The sequence below is a fragment of the Corella eumyota genome, chromosome 2 (genome assembly GCF_963082875.1).
Source record: "Corella eumyota chromosome 2, kaCorEumy4.1, whole genome shotgun sequence".
Classification (NCBI taxonomy): Eukaryota; Metazoa; Chordata; class Ascidiacea; order Phlebobranchia; family Corellidae; genus Corella; species Corella eumyota.
In genome coordinates this window covers 18,876,189-18,902,792 of record NC_137491.1, presented here as the reverse complement: position 1 = coordinate 18,902,792, position 26,604 = coordinate 18,876,189, and the positions used below count along the sequence as shown (strand labels likewise).

The window sequence follows — 26,604 nt, the reverse complement described above, 5'->3', positions numbered from 1 at the left end:
AATTAAAGTAAATAATAAAAATTTTAATTAGATAAATTTTGTAACAATATTAATATCGTTTGTGCTTACGCGTCTGTAGATTTAACTACTACGTCATCTTTGCGCCACGTGACTACAGCGTTAGCTCTGCTGACTTTACATTCTAGAACAACTTTGTCCATTTCTTCACAAGTTTTTGTTTCATCAAGTGATTTAGGAAATTCAACTGGTGGTTCTGAAAAAAGTAACATACCATGTTTATTAAATGTGGAGATTATGTTAGTGTATAGGTTAATACTTCACAGTACTTAGGTTTTAGCATATTTGAAGCTAACGTTTTTAAGGTAGTTGTACTTTTAAATACAATGTTTTACCTATAACTGTAAGACGAGCGGTTGTTTCAGCTGTCTTCGATACAAATTTAATCTCAGAAGAATCTTCGAGTGAACAGTTAATTAATTTGAGGGTATGTAGTTTGTCCTCATCCATGATTTCAACTGTATTACTCTTTACCAGTTTTACATTATCTAAGAAAATAACATGATTAGTATTTACAATATAAACTTGCTATGTAAGTATAGCTTTAGTAATAAACAACTACACAGCTAAAATGCAATAAAAAATTTAACATTATCCCAAAAACCAAGTAATAAGTATAGATAGAAACATGTTTGGTAAAGATCGCTCAAGAAATAAACAATTTTACTGCTAAAATGCAATAAAAAATTAATAAATTAGATCACCTTTGTACCAAGTATGTGGTACGTTATCATAATTAGACGTTGTAGTAAAGATTGCTTCGTTCTTTTCAATAACTGTCAAGTCTTTTAGTTTATCCCCAATTTGAATTGTGATTTCTAAAAAAAGACAAAAGAATTATAAATATTGTAAAAACAACTCTTTAAAAATGCCACATTCAACATTTGTAGATTTACTTTTGTGTTAAAATGTGCAATTTTTAAAACTAAAGTTTATGTAAATTAAATTTAATTTTTTTTACCTTCTATATACAAAGTTGTCATGCAAGTTTCTTCCTCAGCATGAGCTACAACCTCTACTCCATAATCCTCCATACTGGCATGATGTATTGTCACAAAATGGTTAACTCCCTTGCTCTCAATATCTACGTTCTTAGTACGCGACATTTTTGCTCCGTTCTTGTACCACGTGACCTCGACGTCACAATGCGTAAGCTCAAGCTCGAAAGTGATTGGTTCACGTTCAACAACACGAGAAGTTTCGGGAAGTGATCGAATAAATTTGATATTTCGAGCTAAAAGTAAAATAAAAAAATTATCAAGTATTAAACAAAAATACTATAGCTATAAATATCCATTTTAACAGCTCATGTAAATAATTAAGTTATTATTCTACCTTGTACGGTTAGTTTTGCGCTTGTTCTAGCGTCTTCTGCGTCACAAGTGTATTTCTTTTCGTCATCAAAGTTACATTGTTTAACCACCAAAGCACGTCGACAACCTTCGACTATGACGTCATATTTCTCCGATTGTCTGATGATCGCTCGTCCCTTGAACCACCGAACCTCAGCGTTAGGTCGAGATACCTAAAACACAAAAAAAAATTTTAAAATAAAAAAAAATTAATTTTAAAAATTTAAAAAAATTTAAACCCCCCAAAAAATTTTAAAAATCTAAAAAAATTAGAAAACAGTGTTTCCAAAACATATTTTAAATTTCAGTGTTTCCAATTATTTTTCAATAATTTTTACCTGGCATTCAAACACTGCTTGTGATTTTTCCTCAACCACCAAATCCTTAATCGACTCAACAAAATTAACAAGCGGTTCCATGACACTAAGTGTCGCCTCCGAGCTTGCTTTTGACGCAACAAACTTAATTGTTCCGGAACAATCCGATGTGACGTCATCAAATATCAACCGATGACGTCGTCCAACAGCTTCAAAACTGAAAATTACCAAAATAATTTATAAAAGTTTAAAAATAAATTTTCTTTAAAATCTTTTTACTACTTACCGAATAGTCTCCGATGGCTTTATGACGTCACCATTGAGATACCACCTGACAGCGACGTCATCGTGAGATATCTCACACTCGAATGATGCGCTTTGACCTTCGGTTGCTTCCATGTCGCGAAGGTCGCGGCGTACCTTGATGTTTCGACCTAAATTGGCGGATGAATATTGTAACAAGTCGATAACAATTTTAAAAAATGCGGATTTATACTAAAAGTGTCATAAAAATGACGCGGATGAATACCGAAATGAAACTGACGTCATTTTATTTAACGCGGGAAAATATCGAAATAAAGTTCGCGGATTGATATTAAAATTCCTAATTACGGCGGAATAATACATACCGCCCACGGTGATCGCTGCCGACGTCACACCCGCTTCACACTTGCACATGTATTCCGCCTCGTCTTCGTAATTGATCTTCAAGATGACCAGTCTTCTCCAGCATCCTTCTTCCACAAACTCGATTCTCTCGTTCTGCTCCAACTCCTGCTCTCCCTTGTACCACGTGACCTAAAAAAAAGAAATTGGAAAAATATTAAAAAATCAAAAAAAAAGAAGATTTTGTTTCGAGGTTTTTTGAATCAAATGATTTTTTTATTTACAAGTATTGAAAAATTATAAATTAAAAAAATATAAAATATTTTTTTACCTTTCCATGTACTCGGGTAACTTCGCAGGATAGCTCTGCAACATCCATCTCAGTCACTGTGATTGGTTGCAGTTTTTTCGTAAACATTACTGGTCGTTCTGTGAATACGTCACCAAAATTATTTATGACGTCATTAAATTAAAAATTTAAAGTTATAAAATTTACTTGCTTTTTTTGTAAGGGATTAACTATTGCGTAACCAAATTACTAATTTCGACACTCTAAATAATTATGACGTCATCATCACTTAAAGTGACGTCACGCTAGGCTTAACAAGCTTACCCTCGACTGTCACCATCGACGTTGATTGAACTCCGTCAGCTGAGAAGGTAAACTCCGCAGCGTCATCTACCGACAAGTTTTTTACGACCAAGGTGTGAGTCGGGCCTTCAGTGCGAATTGAGATTAAGTCGGTACGGGCTAATTTTACACCGTTGCGAAACCAAGAACCTAAAAAATAATTAATAAATAAAATGATTAGTAAATAAAAACTTTTTTTATAAACCTTATTTGATATTTTTTTATAGCAAAACAATATTTTGCAATATCTTTAAAAATATTTGATAGTAATGCTAAGAGATTGAAATGTAGACTTACCCATAACATTAGCTTTGTTGAGTTTGCAAGCCAGAGTCACAGATTCTCCTTCGACCACTTTGCAATCTTCAAGTCCTTGCAATAATTCTAAATCCTCAGTTTCGATTCGTAGTTCAGCAGTTCCCTATAAAAATAACAGAAATACAATTTTTGTAATGTCCAATTTAAATTACTTTTAATTTTAATATTATTTTATTTTACTTCTAAGTTCTCGGCTTCAATTGAAATTTTTCCTTCGTTTTCGGTCGATGCTTTGTTAAAAGTAATCGAATGTTCCGCTCCGTTGCTTTCGATGATGACGTCACGACTTTTGACCAGACGCACGTTGTTCTTATACCACGTGACCTTTACGTCATCAAAGTTGAGTTGACATCGGAAAGTGGCGATCGAGTCCTCGGGAACGGATTGATCAGAAAGCGGGAAAATAAATTTAACTTCCCGAGCTAAAAATAAAATTTTAATAATAAAAAACTTAAAGGAAATAAAAATAAAAACCTTTTAAATTTAAACTTACCGCTAACTGTCAATTTCGCAGTAGTTTTGCAATCTTCTACGTCACAAGTATACGTCACTTCATCGTCATAAGTGACGTCACGAATAACAAGAGTTCGAAAGCATTCTTCTGATTTGATTTCATATTTGTCGCAATTTTGGATCGGTATTCGACGATCTCTGTATAAAAATCAACATTAATTTAAATTTAACAACTTAGCATAATGCTGTAATTATATTATTTTGTGTTTGAACTACTACATGAGGTCCTGGACTCGATCCCTACTGCTTTATTCTGTAGCGCTCTTGAGTAAAGCACTGTAAATCGTATTAACTCCTGTTGAGCCAACAATTAATCAGCAGTTTAGGTTTAGGTCAATTCAAATTTATAATATTTCCAACTGCCAAAGGCAACTCAAGACTTAGTCGGGTAACTGATGTTACTCTATGTTTAGGTCCTGAAGTCAACCTTCCCACATCGAAGTTAAATATATATTTAAATTAGTTTTTGTACAACAATGATTTCCACTTGTGTATTTACCTGATCCATTTTGTTTGGGCTTCTGGTTTTGACACTCTACATTGAAACACCACCTCGCCTCTTTCAACTGCCATTTTGTCCTTCAATGGCTCTGTAAAACTGACTGGTCTGTCAATCACTGACATGTTGACGCTGGTTTGAATACGGCCAACGGACATTGTTATCTGATGGTTCAAAAATCGGTTAAATAAAAATGATAAAAAACACACAAAATCGAAACAATTTTTATAAAAATATTATTTAGATAAAATAAATAAATATAAATAAATCCTAATTTCTTGATATCTTCTTTTGTAGATAAATCCCAAAAATACAGTCCCAAAATGCTTTTAAACACAATCAATTTGTATACTTCTCTATATTAGAACCTCTGTCTAAATAGAATAGTTAAACTTAGAGTTGTTAAGTTTTTATATATCACCTTTCCCCGCTGTGAAGTAGAGACGTTCTTGAGAAGAAGAGTTCGTTTTCTGCCTTCTTCTAACACTTCGACGTTCTCTCCTATTTCAAGTATCTTGTCATCTAACATCCAAGTACAATGTGGCTAATAAAATAAAAAAATAATAAAGTATGATATTAAGTTAAAATTATACTTTAAATAGAATTTTGTAAAATATATATATATATATATCTTAAAACACCATAAAGCTGTATATTCAATTTACCAAAAAAATTCAACATAAACAATAACGTCTAAAACAATTCTTAAAATATTTAAATAAAATAGGTATAAGTAGGTACTCTAGGTGGGTAAATTTAATATTATTTTATACATTTAAAACATTGTTATTTAAACTCCATAAAGGTGAAAATTAATGATTTTTAATTTTTTTTTTAAATAATTTTTGAAAAAATAATCATTTAAATATTAAATATAAATAAAAAATATTAAATAGATTTGCATTATTAATTTGTCAAAACATTGTAATTTATTATTTTTGTTAATTTTCAAACATCAACAGCTGTTTAAAAATTTAAAGTACTTAAAATTTCATCCAACATCGAGGACAAATAATTATCACCAACTAATTAATTCTCACCCTTTCGTCTGAGATCTCGGCTTCGAATCTTGCCGTCTCCCCTTCCACAACAGACACGTCCTTCAATCGCTTCAACAGCGTGACGTCATTCACTCCTACTGTGAGGTCACAACTAGTCTCCGCCCTCCCGTCTAATGATTGACAGCTGTAGGTGCCTTGATCTTTCAAGGTGAGGTTTTGAACAAGTAAAGTGCGAATATGAGCTTTGCATTCCATTTTGTATTTGCCTAAGTTAAAATTAAATTAAAAAATTAAGATTTAAAATTTTCTGTAAATTTTAGCACCACGATTAAAGTTTAATTAATTAAATTAGCTTGTAATCTTTTTTTTAAATATATACACTTACAAACAAAAATTACAATGTCATTTTTATACATTTTTTTAGTATTTCTGACATGTAGTTATAGCTTAACATTTAAACAAAAACATTATTAACTAAACACTACCATTTTTACTAATTATTTATAAACGCTTGTAATAAACCTTCAACTATAACACAAAAATTTACATATTATTTTTAAATATTCTTTTAAGCTCTTATAAAAACATATTTTAACACAAGCTTCTTTTACATTAATTGCAACTTAAATTCAACAAACCTTGTTTTTGTTGAATCACTTTGTTGTTGTACAACCATTTTGTTTCAACAGATTTGTTGAGCGTACATCTAAACATCATATTCTCTCTCTCGACACCGTATTCTTCCGTTGCTAGGCGATCCTTGAACTCGACTATGGCGTGATAATGACGTATGTATGACGTATGAGTGGTTTGTGAGGTAATGGTAGTAATAAAAATAATGAATATGAATAAATGTTACAAAAACTTACCTGCTACGTTTACTTATGATTTGGAAATTTAAAAAATATGAATTTAAACTGAAATTTTATGTTTTTTAAATGAGTATTGAATAAAATCGCATGCAACAAAAGCTTACCTTTCTTTTTCATTAAAACTGCAATAAAAAAACAAAATATTAATATTTATAAAAAAAACATATTATTTTTTTTTTAATTTAAATGAAAAAACAAAAAAAATATTTTGTGATGACGTCACGTTTGCGGACGTTACGTACCTGTACAAGTTGTCATGACATCAGGGTTAGGCAGAGTCTGGCATTTATAAATTGCTTTGGCGTTTGTGGTGTCGGAAACAACCAGTTTATGGATGGTGTCTTGTGCTGAGATGGTGTATTGTTTGGTCTGGTATATCTTCTGGTTGCCAATATACCACTCAACTGCAACATTGGGATGGGAAAGCTCACATTCTAAAGTTAGGGATTCTCCCTCCTATGGAAAATAAATGATTTTTAGTAAAAATAACACCCAAAAAATAATATTCATATTTGTTGATTGATAGACAAAATTAAAATTAAAAAAGATTTAATAAAAAAAAATTAAAATAAACATCATTTAAATTAATATTTGAAAATAGATAAAAATCAATAAATTTAAAAAATTGCAACAAAGTAAATACTTACCACTACATCTGCGTCGTTCAGTTCCTTTACAAACTTCAACCCTGGGATCCCCTTTAACTGTACTTGCTCCAATTCCGGTTCCTCTTCTGCCTCGATGTGTCGTATTTTCTTCTCCAGCGTGGTCACTCCTTCAACCTTTTCGGCAGCTACAAAAAAAAGGAAAAATAATAAAAATATATTTTAGTGATTGTTAAACTATACGTGAATATATTTTTAGATAGCAATTTATATCAAGTTTTTAGTATAAGAAGTTGTTAATATTTAGAGTTATTATTATTATAAAAGTTAAGATATTTTTCTTACGTGTAACTTCAAGTTTGGCTGAAGTTTTTAAGTCACCAAGTGCACAGGTATACGGCATAATATCATCCATTGTTGCGTCATTAACAATAAGACGACGTAGATTTTTCATAGCTAGTTGCTTGTATTTTTTGTCCTAAATGAATATTAAGTTAAAAAATAAAAAAATCGTTTTTCAATTTTTTTATAATTGGGACATATTGAAAACTTTAAAATATTTATATTTATTTATATTACCTGTCCTGAGATAGGGGATTCACCGGCAAACCACGTGACCTTGCCGTCATCTCTACTGATCAAACATTCGAAAGTTGCCTTTTTTCCTTCAACAACTGTTTGGTCTTTCATTTGTTTAACTATCTCATCACCTAAAAAAAGCAAATCAATTAAATACCTTATTAGTTGTTAAGTATAATAAAAGGGTAACAGTTTACCAATACATTTTAAAACAACTTTGCAACAAAAATTAAACTTCTTACCAATTGACACAACCACAACTTTTGACGTCGTTTCAGTTAATTCATCATTGTCCAAAATCCTGCACGAAAATTCTGCACCGTCATCAATATCTCTTGTGACGTCATTGATAATCAACCTGCGCTCCAATCCTGAGATCTTGGTCTTGTACAAAGGTCCTGGTTTCATTTTTTTGCCGTTTCTTAACCACTGGACACGTGCTCGGTCACGTGACACTTTGCAAACAAGAGTCACGCTTTCACCTTCGCTGACCTTGACGATCGGTTCCAGTTCTTGCGTGAAGATAATCGCTGTAATGAGATGGCGTGTGATTGGATGAAATGATCACGTGGTGATAAGTATTGCACACGTGTTTAAATTTTAACATTGTGTAAGTTAAAAAATTGTAAGAAGTGTTCGAATTTTTTAAAACTGTTAAATGCTCATTCACTACAGTTAAAAATATACGTAACTTGTGTTCTAGACATAGAATTTATTTTAATATATAGCCATTTTATTTATAATTAAAACTCATTTTTTGTATATATCTTTATCCTCGATGTGGGAAAGTCGAATGCGCGACTTAAACATAGAGTAACATCAGTTACTACGACCCAGTCTCGGGTTGCCTGTTGCAGTTTGGAATATTATAGATTTTAATTGCCCAATAATTATACTGCTGATTAATTGCTGGCTCAGCAGGAGTTCATACTGTTTATAGCGCCATACTCAAGGGTGCTACAGCATGAGATCAGTGGAAATTGAACCCACGACCTCATGTGTGGTGTAGCAAATGTTCTTACCACTACACCAAGCTGTCGTTTGCATTTATTTCTTATACTAAGGAACATTTTAACATTAAACTTTAGCATACTTGTATCTACTTCCAGTATTGAAGCCGAGACCTCATTTTTACCGACTACGCACTTATAAGTAGCCTCATCTAACTTAACCGGTTCGTGTATTACCAGAGTGTGTAGCGACCCTTTACGCTGCATTGAAAATTTACCGCCAGGGTAAATACGTTTGTCTCCCTTATGCCATACTACAACCTCATTGGGCGAGTGTAATTCGCACTCGAGCGTGACTGTCTCGCCTTCTTTGACGCGTTTGTCAGTTAAAGGCTTTACCACGACTATAAAGATGTGTTTTCAAGTTTGTTTTTTTTTTATGAAAAATGTGTTCAATAAATTATAGTTTAAAAAAGTATGTTAAAACATAATAAGTGTTGTTTTAGAATCATTTTAGCGGATGATGTGACGTGATAGAAAAGTGAATGATAGTGAAAAACAATTTTAATCAAATTTAGAATGTTATTTTTACTATTTTTAAACCGGTATCATAAATATAAAATATATAAATATGTATAAATATGCATATAGACTTGCTAAATTTTGCTAACCTTACTATACATATAAATGTATATATATAATTTTACCAACCTTCTGGTGAGTAAAAAAGTTTTGCCGATGTTTCCGCTTTCGCATCTCCCAAAACTGCTTTTGCCATAATCACAGACTCGACCTCTGGTTGCATATCTTTTACTATCAACTTGTGCTCCATACCCCCATCTACCGGCGTGCTCAAAACATCGTATTTTCTAGATTTTCGTAGTTTTTTGTCGCTCTTGTACCACGTGACTGTGGTGTCCGGTGTGTTGACAACGCAAACGAATTCAGCGTCTTGGTGATCTTTCGCTTTCTTGTCTTCCAACTCTTTCGAGAAATGTACTAAAAATATAAAAAATTAAGATTAACAATCAAAGATATTGACAGATTTTGTAAAGATTTTTGTCGTGAAGATGAAATGAATTTTCCTGAAAGAAATTAGCTTATTAAATGGACCAATGAGTTTTAAAAAGGTTGACAATGACGTGATAGTGACGTCATCGAACCTTGAACGGTTTCTTGAACACTGGGTGGCGTTGTTTCTTGTTCAATTTCTTTCACTTCTGCTACTTTGTCCTCTTTAGGCAAGATCGTACTTTTCGATTCATCTTTAATTGGTTGTATTAGATTTAAGTCTACTTCTGTAATAGATGGTTGTTTTTCGATCATTTTTACTGGTTCTTTAGCACCAATATGCTCTAGAAGTGGTTCTGGTTTGGTTGGTTCTGTATGGTGCGTTTCAGTAACCAGTACTGTAGTTGCTTTATGAACCACTTTCTTTGACTTTTTGGTCGTTTTTGGAACCATTTTATTAGTTTTCTCTTGCGGTTTGCTTTCAGTTATTTGAATGTCTTTCTCAATTACAATCTTTTTAGATTTTTTCGTTTGCGATTCTACGCAATAATATCGCCAGTTAAAACAACAAAATAAGTAAAAAACGGGCCCAAAGTATTCTTTTTTATACGAATTTAAAGGTTTTTAAAGTAAATTAGTTTTGTGGACTAGTATTACTTTAAAAAAAGGACAAATTCTGACATGTAATATTATTAAGTAACAATTGCTTTATAATTCACAAATAAATTTAAACTCAAATTGTAAACACTTAAGTCAATAAACCTGTCATCATTACAATCATAATAAAAGTGTCTACCCTACATTTCCACGACAAAAGTGCCTACCTTTAGGTTTAGCGATGAGTTTAACAGTTGACGAATGAGGTCCAGCAGCAACTCTCACTTCGCCTTCATCTTTTAGTGCAACTTTTTTAATAATAAGTTGGCAGAGTTGGCCTTCATGTTTAATTTCGTATTTATCGTTGTTTGTGATTTTTTCATTTCTTTTGTACCTAGATTTGTAAAAATAAATTAATATAAAAAAACATGAAGGCGTTAAAAAGTGTGCTTTTAAGCGAATCTAACGTAAAAACTAGAAGTAATTAAAGTTGCTAAAGCATTTTAAACTGAGTGCTTTTAAATAAAATATAAAAAAAGGGTTTTTAAATTAAAATTATCCAAACAACATACCAGTTAACTTCAATATCTGGGAAGTTCAACTTCAGTTCGGTCTCGAACTTCGCGTCGGTGCCTACGTCAGCAGTGACGTCACTGAGATCAGAGATAACCTCGACATGGTCTGATAATGACATACTTCTTGTCATTAGTTTGTAAAGATCTCCGATCTCATCAGCCATTGCTTTCTGTAACAAGAAAATGTTCTTCAGTAAAATTAATAAAATTTGACTTTTTTAAATCTATGTGAAAAAGCCTTTTAAATTAAACCAAAGATGGTGTTTATATATTAATGTAAATATTAAAGTTATAATTTTATTTTAAGTAAACAGAGACAAAAAAATTAAGTATTAACGCCAGCCATTGTCTTTTTTAACAAAAAATGTTTTTTAGTAAAATAATCAAGTATAAATGTTAAAAATGTACGTAAAAAGCCTTTTAAATAAAAGCAAATATTGCGTCTATATATTAATGTAAATATCAATATTTAAACTACAGACTGAAGATCTTCTTTACAGATTTGTTTTACATTAACAGATTAGCAAACAAAATGAGGCCTTACATCATCCTGTATTGTTTTAAGTTCCTCGCATCTTGTGAGAAGTTGTCTGTAATCCGTGATCCCGTAATACCTCGCATACTTCTCATATTCCTTCGGATCAACCTCCTTCATTAAATCTAAAATATCCTTTACGTCTATCTCTTCCTTTGGAATGGGAATCTTCCTAAAAATTAAAAGTAAATTGTTTTAAAATAGTGTTAAGCGTTAGGTTTTATAAATAAATATTTTCTTAACATATAATTTTGATATTAATATTGTATTTAATTTAAAAATCTTTTTAAGCTTTAATTAGCAAAACACTCGAAATTTAAATGCTAATTAAAAAAAATATTTAAAATTTATTAATTAATTATTAAAAATTTTCTTTTTAAATCTAATTTAATGTTAAAATTTCTCCAAATTAAAGCTTTATGTTAGCAAACTCTTGTTTCAACAGAATTAAAATGCAATTAAAAATACTTAAAATTCATAAATTAATTTATATAACACTTTTTTTTTCAACTATAATTTAATGTTAAAATCATTTCAAATTAAAGCCTCATGTTAATAAAACCATATTAAAACAAAATTAAAAGACAAATCAAAAAAATGTGAATTTATTTTTTAATACTCACTTTTTCAACTCTCCTTGCTCAATATGTTCCTTCGGCTTCTTGTCGTCCACGGTGAGATCAAACTGTACGGCAGATTCACCAGCGGAGTTGCTGACAACACACCTGTACATCCCAGTATCAGGCGCATCTAATACTGAGATGGACAGCGTGTGTACGTCACCACAACTCTCGATGTTGAACCGCCTGTAGCTTTTGATCTCACGACCCTTACCCTTGTTCCATTGCACGGTGGGACTAGGTTCGCCTGCAACGTGGGCAGTGAAAGTAACCGTCTCCCCTAGAATGTAAATTTAAAGTTAATATAATGTAGAGTAAATACTTCAGTTGGAAATATAATTAAGCTGAGTAGACGACACTTTTTTAAGGAGAAATATAAGTTAAAAGTTGGAACAATTTAAAGGTTTGCCATAGGCGGGAAATCGACTAGTAATATATATAGAATATTACTATCGTAAGTTTGTGAAAAAATGTGATTTCAAACAATTTGATATAATGGCATTACATTAAAAAATATTTTGTTAATGTTATAGCCTTATTAAAATAAGTAGGTTTATTTAAATAACAATTTCATTAAATTTAAATTTTGATTGACATTGTCACATGTAGACATCTACTTTGATTAAAGCTAAGTCGTTACATATGTTAGGCTATTAACACTCTTTTATATAGGTTATGAGATTTATTATTAGAAACCAATGCAACTTATATTTAGCTATAAAAAAGTGTTAAACAGAATTAGTTTTCGAACAAAAAAAATAAAATATATATATTCATAGTTTTTAGCGCCATTAATTTTAAATAAAACGAGCCTATTAACAAATTTTATATCTAAAATAACAGAAAGACAAATATAAAAGCAGCATAATTATTGGGCAATTATAATCTATAATATCCCAAATTGCCACATGCAACTCGAGACTGGGTCGGAGTAACTGATGTTTCTCTATGTTTAAGTCGCGCATTCGACTTTCCCACATCGAGGATAAAGATATTTACAAAAAAAAGCAATATTTTTTTATATAAAATTGTAATTGTTACCGGCTTGGCATGTTCGACTTTTTGGTTCTTCGATAAATCTTGCTTCTTGTGCGGTTGGTTTGCTTTCCATTCTTTTAACTTCAACAAAAATATCAACAAACAAACTATTTTATTTAAACTAAGAAATTTATAAGCTAAAAAACCTAGCTGAAATAGAAAAGCTAAAGGCAACCGCAAATTAGAAACATTTTTATAGAAGTTTATCCAAAAAAGGCCAATTAAAAACACATTCAAGATAAGAAATTTGTTTAGTTGCCAAAAACTGTCAATTCCATATTTGACAAAAATAATTGTAAGCTACTTTTAAAGATGAATTCTTTGAAAAATTAGTAATTTTTTAAGATACCTTCTACATTTAAAGTCACCGAGCACTGACTAGAACCAAACTGGTTAGTAGCTAGGCAAATATAAGAACCGGTATCAGCCTGCTCTAACCGGTTTATATTAAGTTTACAAACGCCTTTATTTTCCTCAATTTCAATTCTTTTACTTTGTTTGGCTATCACGTCCTGAAATTAAATGATTAGATTTTAGTTGAACATCGGGTAATAAACCATCCGAAGTGACGTCATCCACACCTCGTGACGTAACATAAAGAAGGCTACAAGCTGCGAGGCGGCGATTAGCATTGAAAGTAAAGGGGACAAAGTTAGCAGATTCGGTTATGTAATAGTATCATGTTGTTAATGTCTAGCGACAGTTTTAGGTTTAACTTTGATGGATAGAATCGCCTGTTACGTCACGAAGGCCAGATTGTTACGTAACTTCTTATATAATATAAAATCATCGCCATGAATATTATATAATTATTCTTATAAAATTTTTACGAAAATTTCGCAAAATAACAAATTTATTTGGTTAATTAATAAAAATTTTGTTGGTAATTTTTTAAGTTTATTTTTTATTATTAATAACTTTTTTTTTAATTTTTATTATTAATATATATTGTTAAAGTTATATATATAAAGTTATATATATTGTTAAAGTTATATATATATATTGTTAAAGTTTTTAAATTACAAAACCTATTTTAAAGTTTGTCCAGTATCTCAGCAATTTTTACTTACCTTATGTTTCCATGTAACAGTGGGCCGTGGAACACCAGTAACAGTTGCATTAAAACTACAACTTTTCCCAACTTCAATTGACTGACTTTTTGGTTTAATTACGAACTCTGGAGCAACCCCTAACGGTTTAAAAATTTAAATAAAAACCTTATATTTCAGTAGTTAAGTAATAAATATTAGTAAAATCTTTGCTTGAAATATTTAAAAAGGTCTATCATAGTTATCTAGAGAGGTTTAAAGATTAAAAGTTTTTTTAAATGTAAGTAATTAAGTTTAATTGCGCAGACATAACTCAGGTTGTGTGAGAAAAATGTCTCGAGACATGCTGTGTTATATTTACAAATAATAAAAAATAAAATGTATAGCATAACCTTTTTACACTGAAATGAAATTAAAAATAAATAGTGAAATGTATTATTAAGTGTGCGAGTGACGTCAAATAAGAAACTCAAAAATAAAAGTGCTCGTAATAAATTTTTATTTTCCAAAACGATAAAATAAAAATAAAACATCTTAAACGAAAAAAATAAATTTCTAAATAAAATAATATGATTTCAAAACATGCAAAAACAAAAAGCGCGTGACACAGTGAGTGGTTGCCTTGACAATAGTGACGTCATGCTCGCTTGGTGACGTAGTTGATCACATGTCACAAACCTTCGACGTCCAGGGTTGCCAAACAGGAAGAAGTTCCGCAAATATTTTGGGCTTCGACCGAATATTCCCCGGAATCACTGAAAATAATAAAAATCATAAAAAATCAAAATTTTAACAGATTTTGTAAAAACGATCAAAATTTTAAAATTGAAAGGAAACAGCTGTTTGTCATTACACGTAATTCAAGCTGTTACTTAATAATTATAGATGTAATATTTATACAAACAAGGATTAAACGAATATCCCACAGTGCAGTCTGTAGGAAGTAATAAAACGCGAAAAGACATTTTTGTCTAGTGGTAATTTTTAAATATTTTAACTTTATATAAAAACATTTAATAACGCAAAGTACTGACAATTTGACTAAGCAATATGTAATTAAAATTTAAAAAAAATTATGTACTTGAAAATTGCAGATGAATGTTTAACAAACTTAATGTTTTAAGGTTTAAATGTCGACTTTAATTTTGTATAAGTACACATAAAACGCCAAGTACATATAGGTTTCCTAATCAATATGATATAAAAGAAAAGCTAAAACCATATATTTATATATATAACTGTTTAACATTGCTTAATAAAAGCGCTGTTGTAAGGCTTAAATAACGCTGAAATTATTACAAAATTATCAAAATTTGTAAGCTCACCTAAAATCTACATTTTGTATTTCCACAAACGGCGAAGTTTCGTTACAGTTTACTTTAACTCTGGCATCGTCTTTAAGCTCCGCCCCGTTTTTGTACCAAGTGACTTTGATTGGCAGCGATCCGGTTAAAGAACAAGAAAGTCGAACCTAACGAAATTTATTTTCAAATAATAAAATTAAAGAGCGTAAATTATAATGACGTCACAAAACTGTTTTAAATATAGTGACGTCACCTTTTCTCCAGGTTTTCCGACTTTAGGTTCAAGTTGTTCGACAAACACTGGACTTTTCTCTTCTGTTAAATTAAAAAAAACTTATTAAAAATTAGGTTTTAATATAATATATACAATTGTAATTTTAAGTGTGGTGCATTCCATATTTAAGTAATATTTTAATAAAAATGCGAGTGCATGCAAAATATTGTGTGCGCGTCTAAATAGATATTTAATAAAGCCTAGTTGTATTCATTCGTTCTCGGTTTCAAAAAACAACGTTTTCCTTGCTATTCCAAAGTGTTTTACTAAAGGTTTTATTTTAAATTTATACAAAAAGCATGCTTTATTATGTAGGGTTTATCTAAAGCAAGCATAATCTTAAAAATTTGCAAATCACTATCAGCCTGCCTGTTAAGTTAATGCAATTCTACTGATCATACGTATCCAAGGTTTTAAAAAACGTGTGTCTATTTATATTTACTCTAAACTTTGTGTTGGTGGTGTGATATTAAAAAACATAATGTTTCAAATCACGCGATTTATCTGTGACCACGTGACTTTTTTTACAACAGCGTGCCATTCACGTGACATCACTAAAATCACGTGACATCTCTAACCACGTGACGCCTAACCTTCGCCTGTCTCCGAGTCGTCGTTCCGGTGCAAAATCTGTTCCACAACTTTTTGTCGTTTCTTCTTTTTCGGTTTCCGTTTTTCCACGATAGGTTGAAAATTTTGCGGAATTTTAGAGTCTAGCGTAGTTACAGATGCACTGTCTTGGCTAATTATTACTTCGGATACTAAATGAGACTTTTCAGCTTTTTCTAAATGCTCAAAAGCGGCCGATATCACCGAATCTTCGTCTTCGATTCGACTCTCATAAGTTTGTGATTCTCTTGTCATAAAACTGGTAAAACTTTCGTTCTGTACCTCCATGCTTGTTTCAGTGTTGTGGAGCGATTTTACAATTAAGGTTGCCGAACATTTAGTGCTACCAAGATCGTTAGATGCTATACATGAATATACGCCACTATGACGTGTCTCCGATTCACTTATGACCAGACAACCGGCTTCGTCATCAGATATTGTTCCCATGTTGGTATCACTTGTGATTTGTTGAGTTTGGTCGTCTGAGGTCAGTGCTACTCCGTTTCTAAGCCAGGTTACTTTTGCCGCTGGGTTCGATTTTATGATATACACAAAATGCGCGGTATCACCTGCTATGACATCACAATCGCTGATTGGTTTCATGAATTTTGGCGCCATTTTATCCTCCTCTTTTACAATTGAGATTTCGATTTTCTCTTCTTCCTTTTTCTCGCTTTTTTGTATTTCTTCGCGAACAAGTTCTCTCACTTTTTCCATCCACTCTTGATAGTTTGACATGTCGATTGCAGATTTCGAGCGAAGTTTACGCCTTGGCTTACGCGGTTTCTCAGTTACATCAATATTCGAGGAATCTAAAGACGTGGTCTCGCTGCTGTAAATATCAGGTAACGAAAACGTGGTTTGACTAAACGCTTCTTGACTGTCGTTAGTTAAATGCAAAGTCGATGCCTGCATAGAGAAATCACTTTTTTCAATGGTAGTTTGAACACCAGACATTGACCATTGCTTTTCCATGAGCATAGTGTTGTTTTGAAACGAGGCAGTACTAGGCCCTTCTTTGCTAAGTAAATATTCACCGCTTCGCCGTGATTGCTCAAGACTTTGTATGTAAGTTGTGGAACCATCAGTAAGCGTAGTTTCTTCTATATTAAACGTTTCAATTGATAAACGCGCAGTACTGCTTGATTGGCCGAGAGCATTAGTAGCTCTGCAGCTAACTATTCCTTGATCTTTGCTGCTAGCTTGCGGTACCAGTAATTGATGATTATTTCCGTCTTTAGTGTACTGATAATAATCCTTGACAACCTTTCCGTTATGATACCACGTGACTAGAGGAGTTGGCACACCGGTTACCACGGCAACGAAGATCGCGTCAGCACCATCGACAGCAATGACGTCACGCAATGGTTGTTGAAAAACTGGTTTCATATGACGTCTGGTTGATAACAATGGTGAGGTATTACCACGTGGTTGTTTCATGATCATGGATGGTTGTTGAAATAAAACGTCACTTGTAACGGTGGTTTCTGATTGGCTAATTTCTTGAAAATATTTTGCTTTCTTTTTCGAATGTCCTTTTGAGAAAAAAAGTAATAAAATTATTTTTAAATATAATTAAACAATTGTTATAAAATATCGTTTTAGTAATTTAGCTTTTTAACCTAATTTAAAACATTAATCCAAAGCTTAAGCGTTGCGAACTTAAATTGTTTTTTTTTCTACCCTAGAAACGAAACAAATTTGTCATGCCATCAATATTTTATTATCACAATATTATCTACACAATGCGAAAAGATCACAATGAAAAAATCACTCTTTAAAGTTGAGCACAGTAAGTCTTATTATTCTCGTTGCCACCCCGGCAGCGTTCCAGGCCTTAGAGATATACAATCCCTCGTCTTTATCCACAACATTGTCTATTTTCAATACGTAATGAGAATCAAATTGTTTAGTGCTGCCTAAGTCGATATCGCTTTCGGTGACTGCGTTTGGTAGTTGCCATGCCGACCATTCGTCGTCCTTGATTGGCTTTTGGGTCATGTGCTGTGATATGCGATCGTAGATATCCAAGAGTCTGCTGTCTTTATACCAAGCTACTTTAGCTTCTGGGAAGGATATTACGGAGCATCCTAAATTCGCGGTACCACCCCGAACAACTGAGATTTTAACTGACTTTTTACCGATAAACTTTGGCGGAATTACGTAGCAAAATTTAGGCGGTGTTTGGTAACCAGTAGCATTAGTTGATAAAGTTGAAAGTTGTCTGCTTACTAACTGTTTGTGATCGTTATTCATGCTCTCTGTTTCAAAGTATTTTAACTCGCTGTCGCCCTCTGACGGCGTGCCGAAACCAACATCCGACGGTGTCGTAGACTTAGGTACAAAAAACTCAGCTTCAATCGTTTCGGTTGGAGTGATTGAACCATTTAACTCAGACAAAGCAGCTTCATAATCAGAGAAACAAGATAACGGCGAAAAAAATCCATCGGCTGGCAATTGAGTTGGAGTCCTTGATCCTCCAGGTGTTTTATACTCAGATTCAGATACATACGATAATGGAGAAAAGAATCCGTCAGCTTGCCCACATATTGAATCTCTATCGCCCAATGGTGTATTAAAGCCAGTTTCTGAGATACAAGATAAGGGTGAGAAAAATCCGTCTACAGGTTCGCCAGTGGGCGTTCTTCGACAACCTGGAGGTGTGCGAAACCCGGTATCAGACAGACACGAAATAGGTGAAAAGAAATCGCGGATTGATCCGTTAGTTGGCGTCAGAGATCTATTTTTATCCAAACACGGCGTCTGAAAACCATCGCTGTCTGATGGCAACGACTTTTCAATATCCACAGTCGAACATATTTCTCTTGATTGTAAAGGCGGGGTTTTAAAACCAGAATCAGATAACATACCACCATACGGCGATGTACATGTATCTTTAAATCCGTCAGTGGGTGTAAGCGATCCATCTGAAGCACACGACAAAAAGTCACTGACGGTTGAAGAGCAATCGTCACCGCAAACATTCCCACGTCTCCAATCGAGGTGAAAACAACCAACGTTGTCTATATCAGAGTCGTCGTAGTAAGTTGCTGACAAAGTTGGTTTAATGTTGGTCTGTACAAGTGCTTTAGGCTGCTGGTAAGTGCAAGTTTGATGTACGGCGGTCAAGGGAACTTGATGAGGTAGAAACGATTCAGAAATTTCAAAGTTTAAAATCTTTCGATTTTTAACATCAAATACAGTCGAAGTGTATTCTGTGTTATATATATTTTGATTGGTGACGTCACTAGCACAAGGATCAATGATGTCATCAAGTTGATATTTCGAGTCAGAATCAGATTCTGAAGTTGTGACATCATCGTGCCCAAGTTTCTGATTCTGTGACGTCATTGCTTTAACTTCATTTTCTTGTTTGCTGATAGCAGATCTTTCTTCCTGATCTAGTTCGTTTAGAAAAGGTGAAATTCTAGAGTTTTCGCAATACTCCAACTCAGCTATCGGGATATGATCGACCTCCAACTGATTAGTTTTCTTTGCGAAAACGTTGGATTTCGAAAGTTCATGAAGCAACTGAAAATCAATCAGAGAGTTCTCGCGCTGCCTTTGCATGTAGCGCTCCAAATCTATCTCTATCTCGCTTCTATAGGATTTTACGTTAGGAGTAAGAGCGTCAAGTGATAGATTGCGACCCATTTGTGTTTTTCTCCTTTCCTGTACTGGCGAACTTGGGCAACTATTAGAAATCCCAGTTGAAGAGCAACTGGTTGAAGGGAACTCGTCGATTTCAAGAGTAGAACTACTGCTCTCGCTTTCAGTTCGCGTTCTTTCTTTATCGCGCAAGAGCAAGTCTTCGTTACACTCAAGTGATTTTACGTCATCACTAAATTCCGAGATTGTTCCAGAACCTAAATCGTCATAATTGGACTCTGTGCTTTCCTGTGTTTGAAGGCTTGCAGAACGTGATAGGGTATCAACAGTTAAGTCATTTTTGGTGTTATTTCGTGAAAGTTTGGTCATGTTATCTGGTGTTAAAGAGAGCGGTCTGCAGAAACTAGTGGGTCGGACTGCTGGAAGATCCAGCGATTTAGTTCGGACGGGGGTCGTCTGTAATTCACTTCGTTCGTGCGCCTCAAACGACGCCAACGAATCGTACGACGCGTGACGAAACAAAGGAGGTCGTCCGTGAACAATGCTTTCCTGGACCGAAGAGCGTGACGTCATATCGTCCTCTTCTTCATCCTCCTCCAATATCGGCGAAAGTTCGTGACGTTGATAATACGTCACTTCTTCTTCGTCATCATCTATGAAGCCATAACTTGTAAGGTCATCATTAGTTGTTGGAATCACGTAAGTACAATCGGAAGTCGGTTGCAAACTCTCTTTTTTAGTTGCATCAGTGTTTTCAGGTTGACTCATTTGTTGTAATTGTTCCGGATTGATTTGAAGTATTTGCAAGATTTTGTCCTTGCTCATTTCTACGTAAACCTCGCACGTTGAGCTTACGACTTGTGTTTTGTTTTCAACTTGACAACTGAATACTCCTTCGTCGTCGTTCCATCTAAAACAATAAATATGTAAGTTAAAACACCAGAATTAAAATAATAGTAAACATCAATAACAGATATATAACATTAAAATTTGTTAAATATTTATGCCATTTTTTTAATTACGGTTTCTTAATTAATGTAACATGCCTAAGACAACAAACTAAACTAAGTTAACATATTTTTCTTTAAATTTTTCAATAAATCTTAAAATTTTTAAATATCAGTAAGTGTTTTATATTAATAACACTTGCCTTGCATCAAATATTGTAAGCCTATGTGTTCCTTCATCATCAGAATGAATAAAATAACCATCAAAGCCTTCCAGTATTGCCTCAGCGTTCTGATACCACGTTGCATTAGTTGCTTGATTAGTTCTACATTCAAGCACAATGTTTTCACCTTCATTAACAGTCGTGTTTTGTAGATGTTCAATAAAACAAAGCTCCACGGGTGTTTGGATTGGAGACTCAACAAGGTCTTCAACTATTGTTGGTAGATTAAAGTTTATTTCTTTTATTTCGGGTTGCTTGTCTGAAATAATTGGCGACTTTTGCGATATGCCGGTATTGGAAATTTGCGGCATATTTAAAGTTAATTTAGTTCCAATATCCTTGACAGAGTCAGCCACAGGATCATCTAACTTTTTATCTTTTTTGCAAGAATAGTTTTCAAGTGTTAAAAAACAGCTTTGTTCGGAGGGTGTTATATCATCAATATTTTGTGTATTTTCTGAAGAAGTTTGTTCAATATTTTGTGTAGTTTCTGAAGAAGTTTTTTCAATATTTTGTGTAGTTTCCGAAGAAGTTTTTTCAATATTTTGTGTAGTTTCTGAAAAAGTTTGTTCAATATTTTGTGTAGTTTCCGAGGAAGTTTTTTCAATTGTTTGAATATTTGCTGTGCAGCTAATTTCTGAAGATGTTTCTTCAATGATTTGTGTAGCTTCTGGGCTACTGCAGTAATCGAAAATACTGACATCGTGGTCTATTTCAATATCCTTGTCTTCATTTTCGACAACATTACTGTAAAAAGAATAAACATGTTCCCTATTTGTGATTTTGCTATCCATGGCTAAAGCTTGATCTGGATTTTGACCTAGATCAAGAGCTTTTTGAAGTAAGTTTGGTTCCAATAAGTAATCAACATTAAAATCAGATTTTTTCTCGATTGTAATATCACTTATCACGATTTTTTGTTCAGGCGTTTCTTCAATAATTGTTGCTGATATATCGGTTTTATTATTCCACAGCGGTTCAACTTCGTTCATTTGTGGCAAACTAGCCTCACATTCTGATTGTATATTATTTATTATATCCACTTGACTAACAGCATCATATGACATATTTTTCTCAGGTACCTCTGTTACATCGGTATCATTATTTGACAAAGGTTTAATAATTCTTTCACTTGCCAAACTATTTTCATTTTTGATTACTTGATCTTTATCAGATACAGCTTCAAGTACACAATTATTTTCTTCCGGAGCATTTTTAAAAGCTGGTTGATCTGAGTAGGGTGTAACCTCAGCAAATAAGTCTTTTTCCAAACTAAAATTTTCAGAAGTCATTGTCAACGATTGATTAATATTTACATTTTTCATAGTTAATGTTTCTTCGAAATTTTCTTTAGCAATTAGTTCTGTATATAATACATTAGTTGACAAATGTTTTTGATTGCATACTTCGTCATTTAAACATTCAAATTTTTCGTCTTGAAATGGTTGATTTGCATTTACATTATCGCAAGATTTTTTTTCTTCGAAATTTTCTTCAACAATTTGCTCTAAAATTTCAGTTGTTTTGATTAAGAGGTTCTTGTTACTGTTTAATTCTGTTAAGTCACTGACAATTACGTTTGAAGATATTTTGTTTTCAAATATTTCTTCAGAAATGTGTTCTGCAGTAGCTGCATTTATTAACAATTGCTTTTCACTGTTCATTTCCGAAAAATTGTTTACACATTCTGGTTGTTCTATACACGAATTTTGTGTTAAAGAACTACTTGAGCTATTAAAATCCATTGCCGTTTGATCTGAATTATTGTCTGGTTGGTCGGGTGTAATATTATCACACAAGTTTTTCTTTGAATTAGCATCTGTATCAATCTTTGGTGGCAATTGCTTAAAATTCATTGTTTCGCTGGTAATATTTTCTTCAAAATTTTCTTGATTAATTTGCTCTACTATATCAGGTGTTTGATTCACCAAAAGTTTGTCACTGATGTTATTTGTTGAATTATTCGAATATTTCAACTGTTCAACATTAGATATTGAAGGAATATGGCTAGTTTCTTTTTCCAATACACTTTCCATTTCTTTTTCATGCTCTAAATCATCATCAGGTAAAGTTTCTGTTGACATTTTACTTTCTATTAATTCAAATTCAAGCTTATTTAAAAAACAGTGTTCGTCACTAACAGCAATAACTGCAGGTAGTAAAATGTCGATAATTACTTCTTTATTTATTACTTCAGGTTTATTGCCCACTCGACTTGGTGCACTCGCGTATCCGTGATATATTTGCGTTTCGGATTGTTCTATTTTATTGCTTACGACTTCAGGTTGAATTTCGACGCTTTCTACGATATTTTCTTTTGGTGAAAGCAAATGTATATCTTGATGTAAACAAGTATTAAGGTCTTCCTTTTGATTGCTTTCTTGTGCAGGTTGAATTTCATTTTTTTCAATTTTAAAATCTATATTAGTTGGTGATAGTAATATAAAAGATTCGTCCTTATTTGACACATTATCATTCAAATATTCAGTTGTAGCTTCCTTGTTGATGATAACGTCATTAATGATGTCTTTCACCAAAATTTCTTCGTTGTTATTCAGATTTAATTCCATCTCATTTAAAAGCGGCATATCTTCAGTAATATCAGTTACAATTTTGTCAACGATAATTGGTTCTAAAAAAAATAAATTTAATTATTTTTTAAAACAACCTCTTCTTAAAAAATGTTACAAAATGTGTCTGTAACAATAATTGTATATAGAATGTATGCTTTTTATAAACAAACTTTGCCAATTTTCTTTAACAAGCACCGGTTTTATAAATTATTAACAAGCGTGCATACAATATCACGGACTCACAAATTAGGTAAAACAGAGTACATTAGCCATTCACAAGTATTACTTTAAAGCATCTTAAATGATTAATAAAGCCATAGAGATTTACTTACCGAGATGACGGTTTCATGCAGTTTGGTTAGAACACGCAAGTTTCTTGCAGCATGCAAAATGTCGGTAAAAACCTGACCTTTACAAACTTAATGCTGAGTTTTGCTTAAATGTTAAAGCTGTGCGTTTAGCAATACAATGTAAAACACTGGCGTTATATTAGGCACAGGCGAACCAAACGATTTGCTTTAACCTAATACCCGTTGTTGTTTTATGACTAATGTTCTGTGTAATGTGGTAAAATTAAAATTAAATAATGCATTAAATAACATACATTTACATGATAAAAGTTTATACACTAAAAATAGTAAATATACATGCCGTACATTAGTGCAACATCCCTTTAATATATTTTTAAATAACATACTTAAACATAAGCTTACTCAAAAACAGTCAATATTCATGCTGTAGAGATACTTAATGTGTATAATATTTCTTGAATAACACATTGACATAACTTTTTAATGTGCTTGTATTTAAATAAAAACTCACCTTCAACAGTAAGTTTAACTCTGGTTGATGCCTCCCCGTACAAATTGAACACAGTCATGGTATACATCCCAGAATGCTTTATCTCTGCTTTGCTTAGAGTCAACACGAATCTAAATCCATCATTTTCGACGACCTCTTCAAAGCAGTAATCAGTTTCAGACACCAAGTTCACAGCGTTTTTCATCCAAACGACTTTAGGCCTAGGCTTGCCAGTGACAGTACATGATAACACTGCTTGTTGACCGGTCAATATGTCAAGAGGTTGTGATGGTAAAGCGGTGATAATGCATGGAGGTATGCGCCGTGATTTCGCCGACTTAATTTCAGTTTCTTGTGTGCTCAGTCGGGTCGAAACCGAAGTAGCAAGCTCACTGACACCACTGTCGAAAACTGATTCAGATTTATTAGTAACATTTGAGGCGGATATCAGTCCAGGGTCTGATTTTTTACGAACTATCGTGTTTTGCGGTGACACCTTGCCGCTGGACGATGATAGAGAGGATACTGAAGAAAGCGATCGATCAATGTCGGATAACCTTGTTGAGAGTCTTGTTGATAAGATATCGTCATTGTTTTTATATTCCTTCGACCGCCGTTCGTAATATTTACGCGGTGAATAAGGTTGGTACGCATCTGATTTATTACTTCTTGCCGACGAAATGTCAACACAAGTTGACTTTGAATCATCGTTTGATAAATCCAGTGTCGGTACCTCTAGAGGAGAAATGCGACCCACAGTACGATCACTAGGTGTCACTACTAAATTTGCACTCGCAGTGGCTTGACCTTCACGATTTTTAACAACGATTTTGTAGTTGCCAGCGTCAGAGAGTTGACAGTTTTGTACAGTGAGATTGGCCTGATAGGAGAACAAATCGCTCTGAACATTGCTCTCAAAGCGACCATCTTCGATCTAGTAAATAAAAAACAAAAGGTTAGAAATACAACATCACCAAGTACGCGTATATACAACATCACCAAATACAACATCACCAAGTACATAAACAAGTACGCGCCAACATCTTAAAAACCCACATTTTGTCGCATGTGACTGTAGTGTACAAAACTTAAACTCAGCAAGTACAAAGCAGGCAATAAAACAAGAAGTAACATAAGAAATATAACTCCTGCAAAATATGGCTAATAAACAAATAAGCATCAACATCTTAAAACAAATAAGAAAATTAAATCGTTAAGGAAATTTTCTTATCCAAAATATATAACAAAAAATGCCTTACCTTAATTTCCTGGTCAGAGTGAAGCCAGATAACTTTGGGTCGAGGTGAGGCCACAAATTTGCAATCAAATATAGCGGTGTCGTTACTTTGTACTGTTTGTAATTTGGGTTTTTGCGTAAAGGAAGGTCTGATAAGATCATCGTCTATTTCGCTTGTTATTTTTGAGGATCTAAAATTGAGTAAATTTTTATTTTTTACCAAACTTGGAATAACATCTAGTAAATTGCTATTTTAACCAAATCAATAAAATACATTCGCAACATTTTTTTAAATTTGCCAAAAAAGCTCTAAACTAACAAATGAAGTAATATGTAACAATTATACATTAAAAACAACAAATTTTTTTTTTTAGATTTTGTCAATTTTTGGCAATTAATTTAATAGTACAAAAGGCCAATAAATTAAGTGTGCAAAGATTAATATTTATCGATAAAATATGTTAATTACAAAACAGTCAAGCAATTTATGGTGCTCACAATAACTTTAAAAATACAATAAATCTATTATCCATAATAAACTAGCTTTTACTAAAAAATGTCAAAAATTACATATGCAAAGTTTAATATTTAAATATTAGAAATCTAAATGATCTTACCTTGACAAAATAGGTGCATCAGTTAAAGTGGGATCAATATCAGATTGACAAATATAATTTCCAACTAATCGACTGACTTCAGATCTATGAATTGTAAACTCATTGCCTGTCATTGAACTATGCACAAGCAAGTAATCATCTTGGCATTCAGAACTCACATTGTCGGAATCTTGAATAAAATTTGTGTGTTACAATATGATAACAACGCGTAAATAATAAATTTCAACAATATTGCAAATATTCAAAAAGTAGAACAAAAAAAACATACCCCATTTGCCAATAATAATTTCATTTCAAAGTCAGAACTTGCAGATTGAAAGAAAGACAGAAAAAGAGGTAGAAATTTCGAAATAGTCGCAAAAAAGTTATTAAGTTTTATACGCTTAAAATTTCGATAAAAATTCGCAAATTTTACTTAAGATGAAATGAAAAGATGATCAATTTTTAAAAGTGATTTTCTTTATTTTGCATGTAGGCCTTTTTTGTTACACACTAATTGATAAATGGGGTATGAAAAATGAACACAAAAAAGTGCCTACATGCAAAAAGAGGCACTTATCAACCCACACTAACACACACTTACCTTCTACTTCTTCGATTTGTTCCGTGATGATTGGTGTAGTTTCAGGCGAGGGAGATTTAAAAAGTCCTGAATAAAAAAAGAGTAAAATAAATTTTCTAAACCAATTATAACAGTATAATCAAATTTTGATTTGAAATGAA

The 26,604-nt window shown here is 32.6% G+C and overlaps 2 protein-coding genes across 2 annotated transcripts in view; both read right to left on the bottom strand.

The window, feature by feature from the left end:
• LOC145743851 (titin-like) overlaps positions 1 to 26,604 on the bottom strand; it is a 151,569-nt gene that overhangs the window by 76,389 nt on the left and 48,576 nt on the right. Inside the window, exons 58-98 of the mRNA XM_082561907.1 lie at positions 26,465 to 26,530; positions 25,882 to 26,050; positions 25,287 to 25,455; positions 24,049 to 24,961; positions 15,858 to 17,408; positions 15,244 to 15,305; positions 15,012 to 15,157; positions 14,365 to 14,441; positions 13,708 to 13,826; positions 12,987 to 13,149; positions 12,641 to 12,718; positions 11,603 to 11,879; positions 10,989 to 11,151; positions 10,442 to 10,614; positions 10,097 to 10,263; positions 9,425 to 9,811; positions 8,973 to 9,260; positions 8,405 to 8,665; positions 7,554 to 7,841; positions 7,312 to 7,442; positions 7,078 to 7,210; positions 6,775 to 6,920; positions 6,370 to 6,583; positions 6,232 to 6,249; positions 5,894 to 6,025; positions 5,295 to 5,521; positions 4,676 to 4,798; positions 4,255 to 4,418; positions 3,736 to 3,893; positions 3,423 to 3,664; positions 3,222 to 3,345; positions 2,907 to 3,074; positions 2,625 to 2,722; positions 2,317 to 2,485; positions 1,974 to 2,121; positions 1,709 to 1,904; positions 1,354 to 1,543; positions 980 to 1,252; positions 723 to 836; positions 354 to 506; positions 70 to 214 (exon numbers count right to left, since the gene is read on the bottom strand). Coding sequence (XP_082418033.1) covers positions 70 to 214; positions 354 to 506; positions 723 to 836; positions 980 to 1,252; positions 1,354 to 1,543; positions 1,709 to 1,904; positions 1,974 to 2,121; positions 2,317 to 2,485; positions 2,625 to 2,722; positions 2,907 to 3,074; positions 3,222 to 3,345; positions 3,423 to 3,664; positions 3,736 to 3,893; positions 4,255 to 4,418; positions 4,676 to 4,798; positions 5,295 to 5,521; positions 5,894 to 6,025; positions 6,232 to 6,249; positions 6,370 to 6,583; positions 6,775 to 6,920; positions 7,078 to 7,210; positions 7,312 to 7,442; positions 7,554 to 7,841; positions 8,405 to 8,665; positions 8,973 to 9,260; positions 9,425 to 9,811; positions 10,097 to 10,263; positions 10,442 to 10,614; positions 10,989 to 11,151; positions 11,603 to 11,879; positions 12,641 to 12,718; positions 12,987 to 13,149; positions 13,708 to 13,826; positions 14,365 to 14,441; positions 15,012 to 15,157; positions 15,244 to 15,305; positions 15,858 to 17,408; positions 24,049 to 24,961; positions 25,287 to 25,455; positions 25,882 to 26,050; positions 26,465 to 26,530 — 8,983 coding nt within the window. The remainder of the gene's footprint in view (positions 1 to 69; positions 215 to 353; positions 507 to 722; positions 837 to 979; positions 1,253 to 1,353; positions 1,544 to 1,708; positions 1,905 to 1,973; positions 2,122 to 2,316; positions 2,486 to 2,624; positions 2,723 to 2,906; positions 3,075 to 3,221; positions 3,346 to 3,422; positions 3,665 to 3,735; positions 3,894 to 4,254; positions 4,419 to 4,675; positions 4,799 to 5,294; positions 5,522 to 5,893; positions 6,026 to 6,231; positions 6,250 to 6,369; positions 6,584 to 6,774; positions 6,921 to 7,077; positions 7,211 to 7,311; positions 7,443 to 7,553; positions 7,842 to 8,404; positions 8,666 to 8,972; positions 9,261 to 9,424; positions 9,812 to 10,096; positions 10,264 to 10,441; positions 10,615 to 10,988; positions 11,152 to 11,602; positions 11,880 to 12,640; positions 12,719 to 12,986; positions 13,150 to 13,707; positions 13,827 to 14,364; positions 14,442 to 15,011; positions 15,158 to 15,243; positions 15,306 to 15,857; positions 17,409 to 24,048; positions 24,962 to 25,286; positions 25,456 to 25,881; positions 26,051 to 26,464; positions 26,531 to 26,604) is intronic.
• LOC145743852 (uncharacterized) lies at positions 17,331 to 22,343 on the bottom strand. Its single transcript, XM_082561908.1, has 2 exons — positions 20,633 to 22,343; positions 17,331 to 20,392 (listed from the first exon to the last, which is right to left on the bottom strand). The coding sequence occupies exons 1-2, from the start codon at positions 22,315 to 22,317 to the stop codon at positions 17,644 to 17,646; spliced, it is 4,434 nt and encodes a 1,477-aa protein (XP_082418034.1). The 5' UTR covers positions 22,318 to 22,343; the 3' UTR covers positions 17,331 to 17,643.

Excerpts from the sequence above, each read along its gene's own strand:
- LOC145743852 (XM_082561908.1), bottom strand. The coding sequence starts at position 22,317 with ATGAACAGTGAAAAGCAATTGTTAATAAATGCAGCTACTGCAGAACAC. Across the intron at positions 20,393-20,632 it reads CTTACAATATTTGATGCAAG|ATGGAACGACGACGAAGGAG; the intron begins GCAAGTGTTATT and ends TTATTGTTTTAG.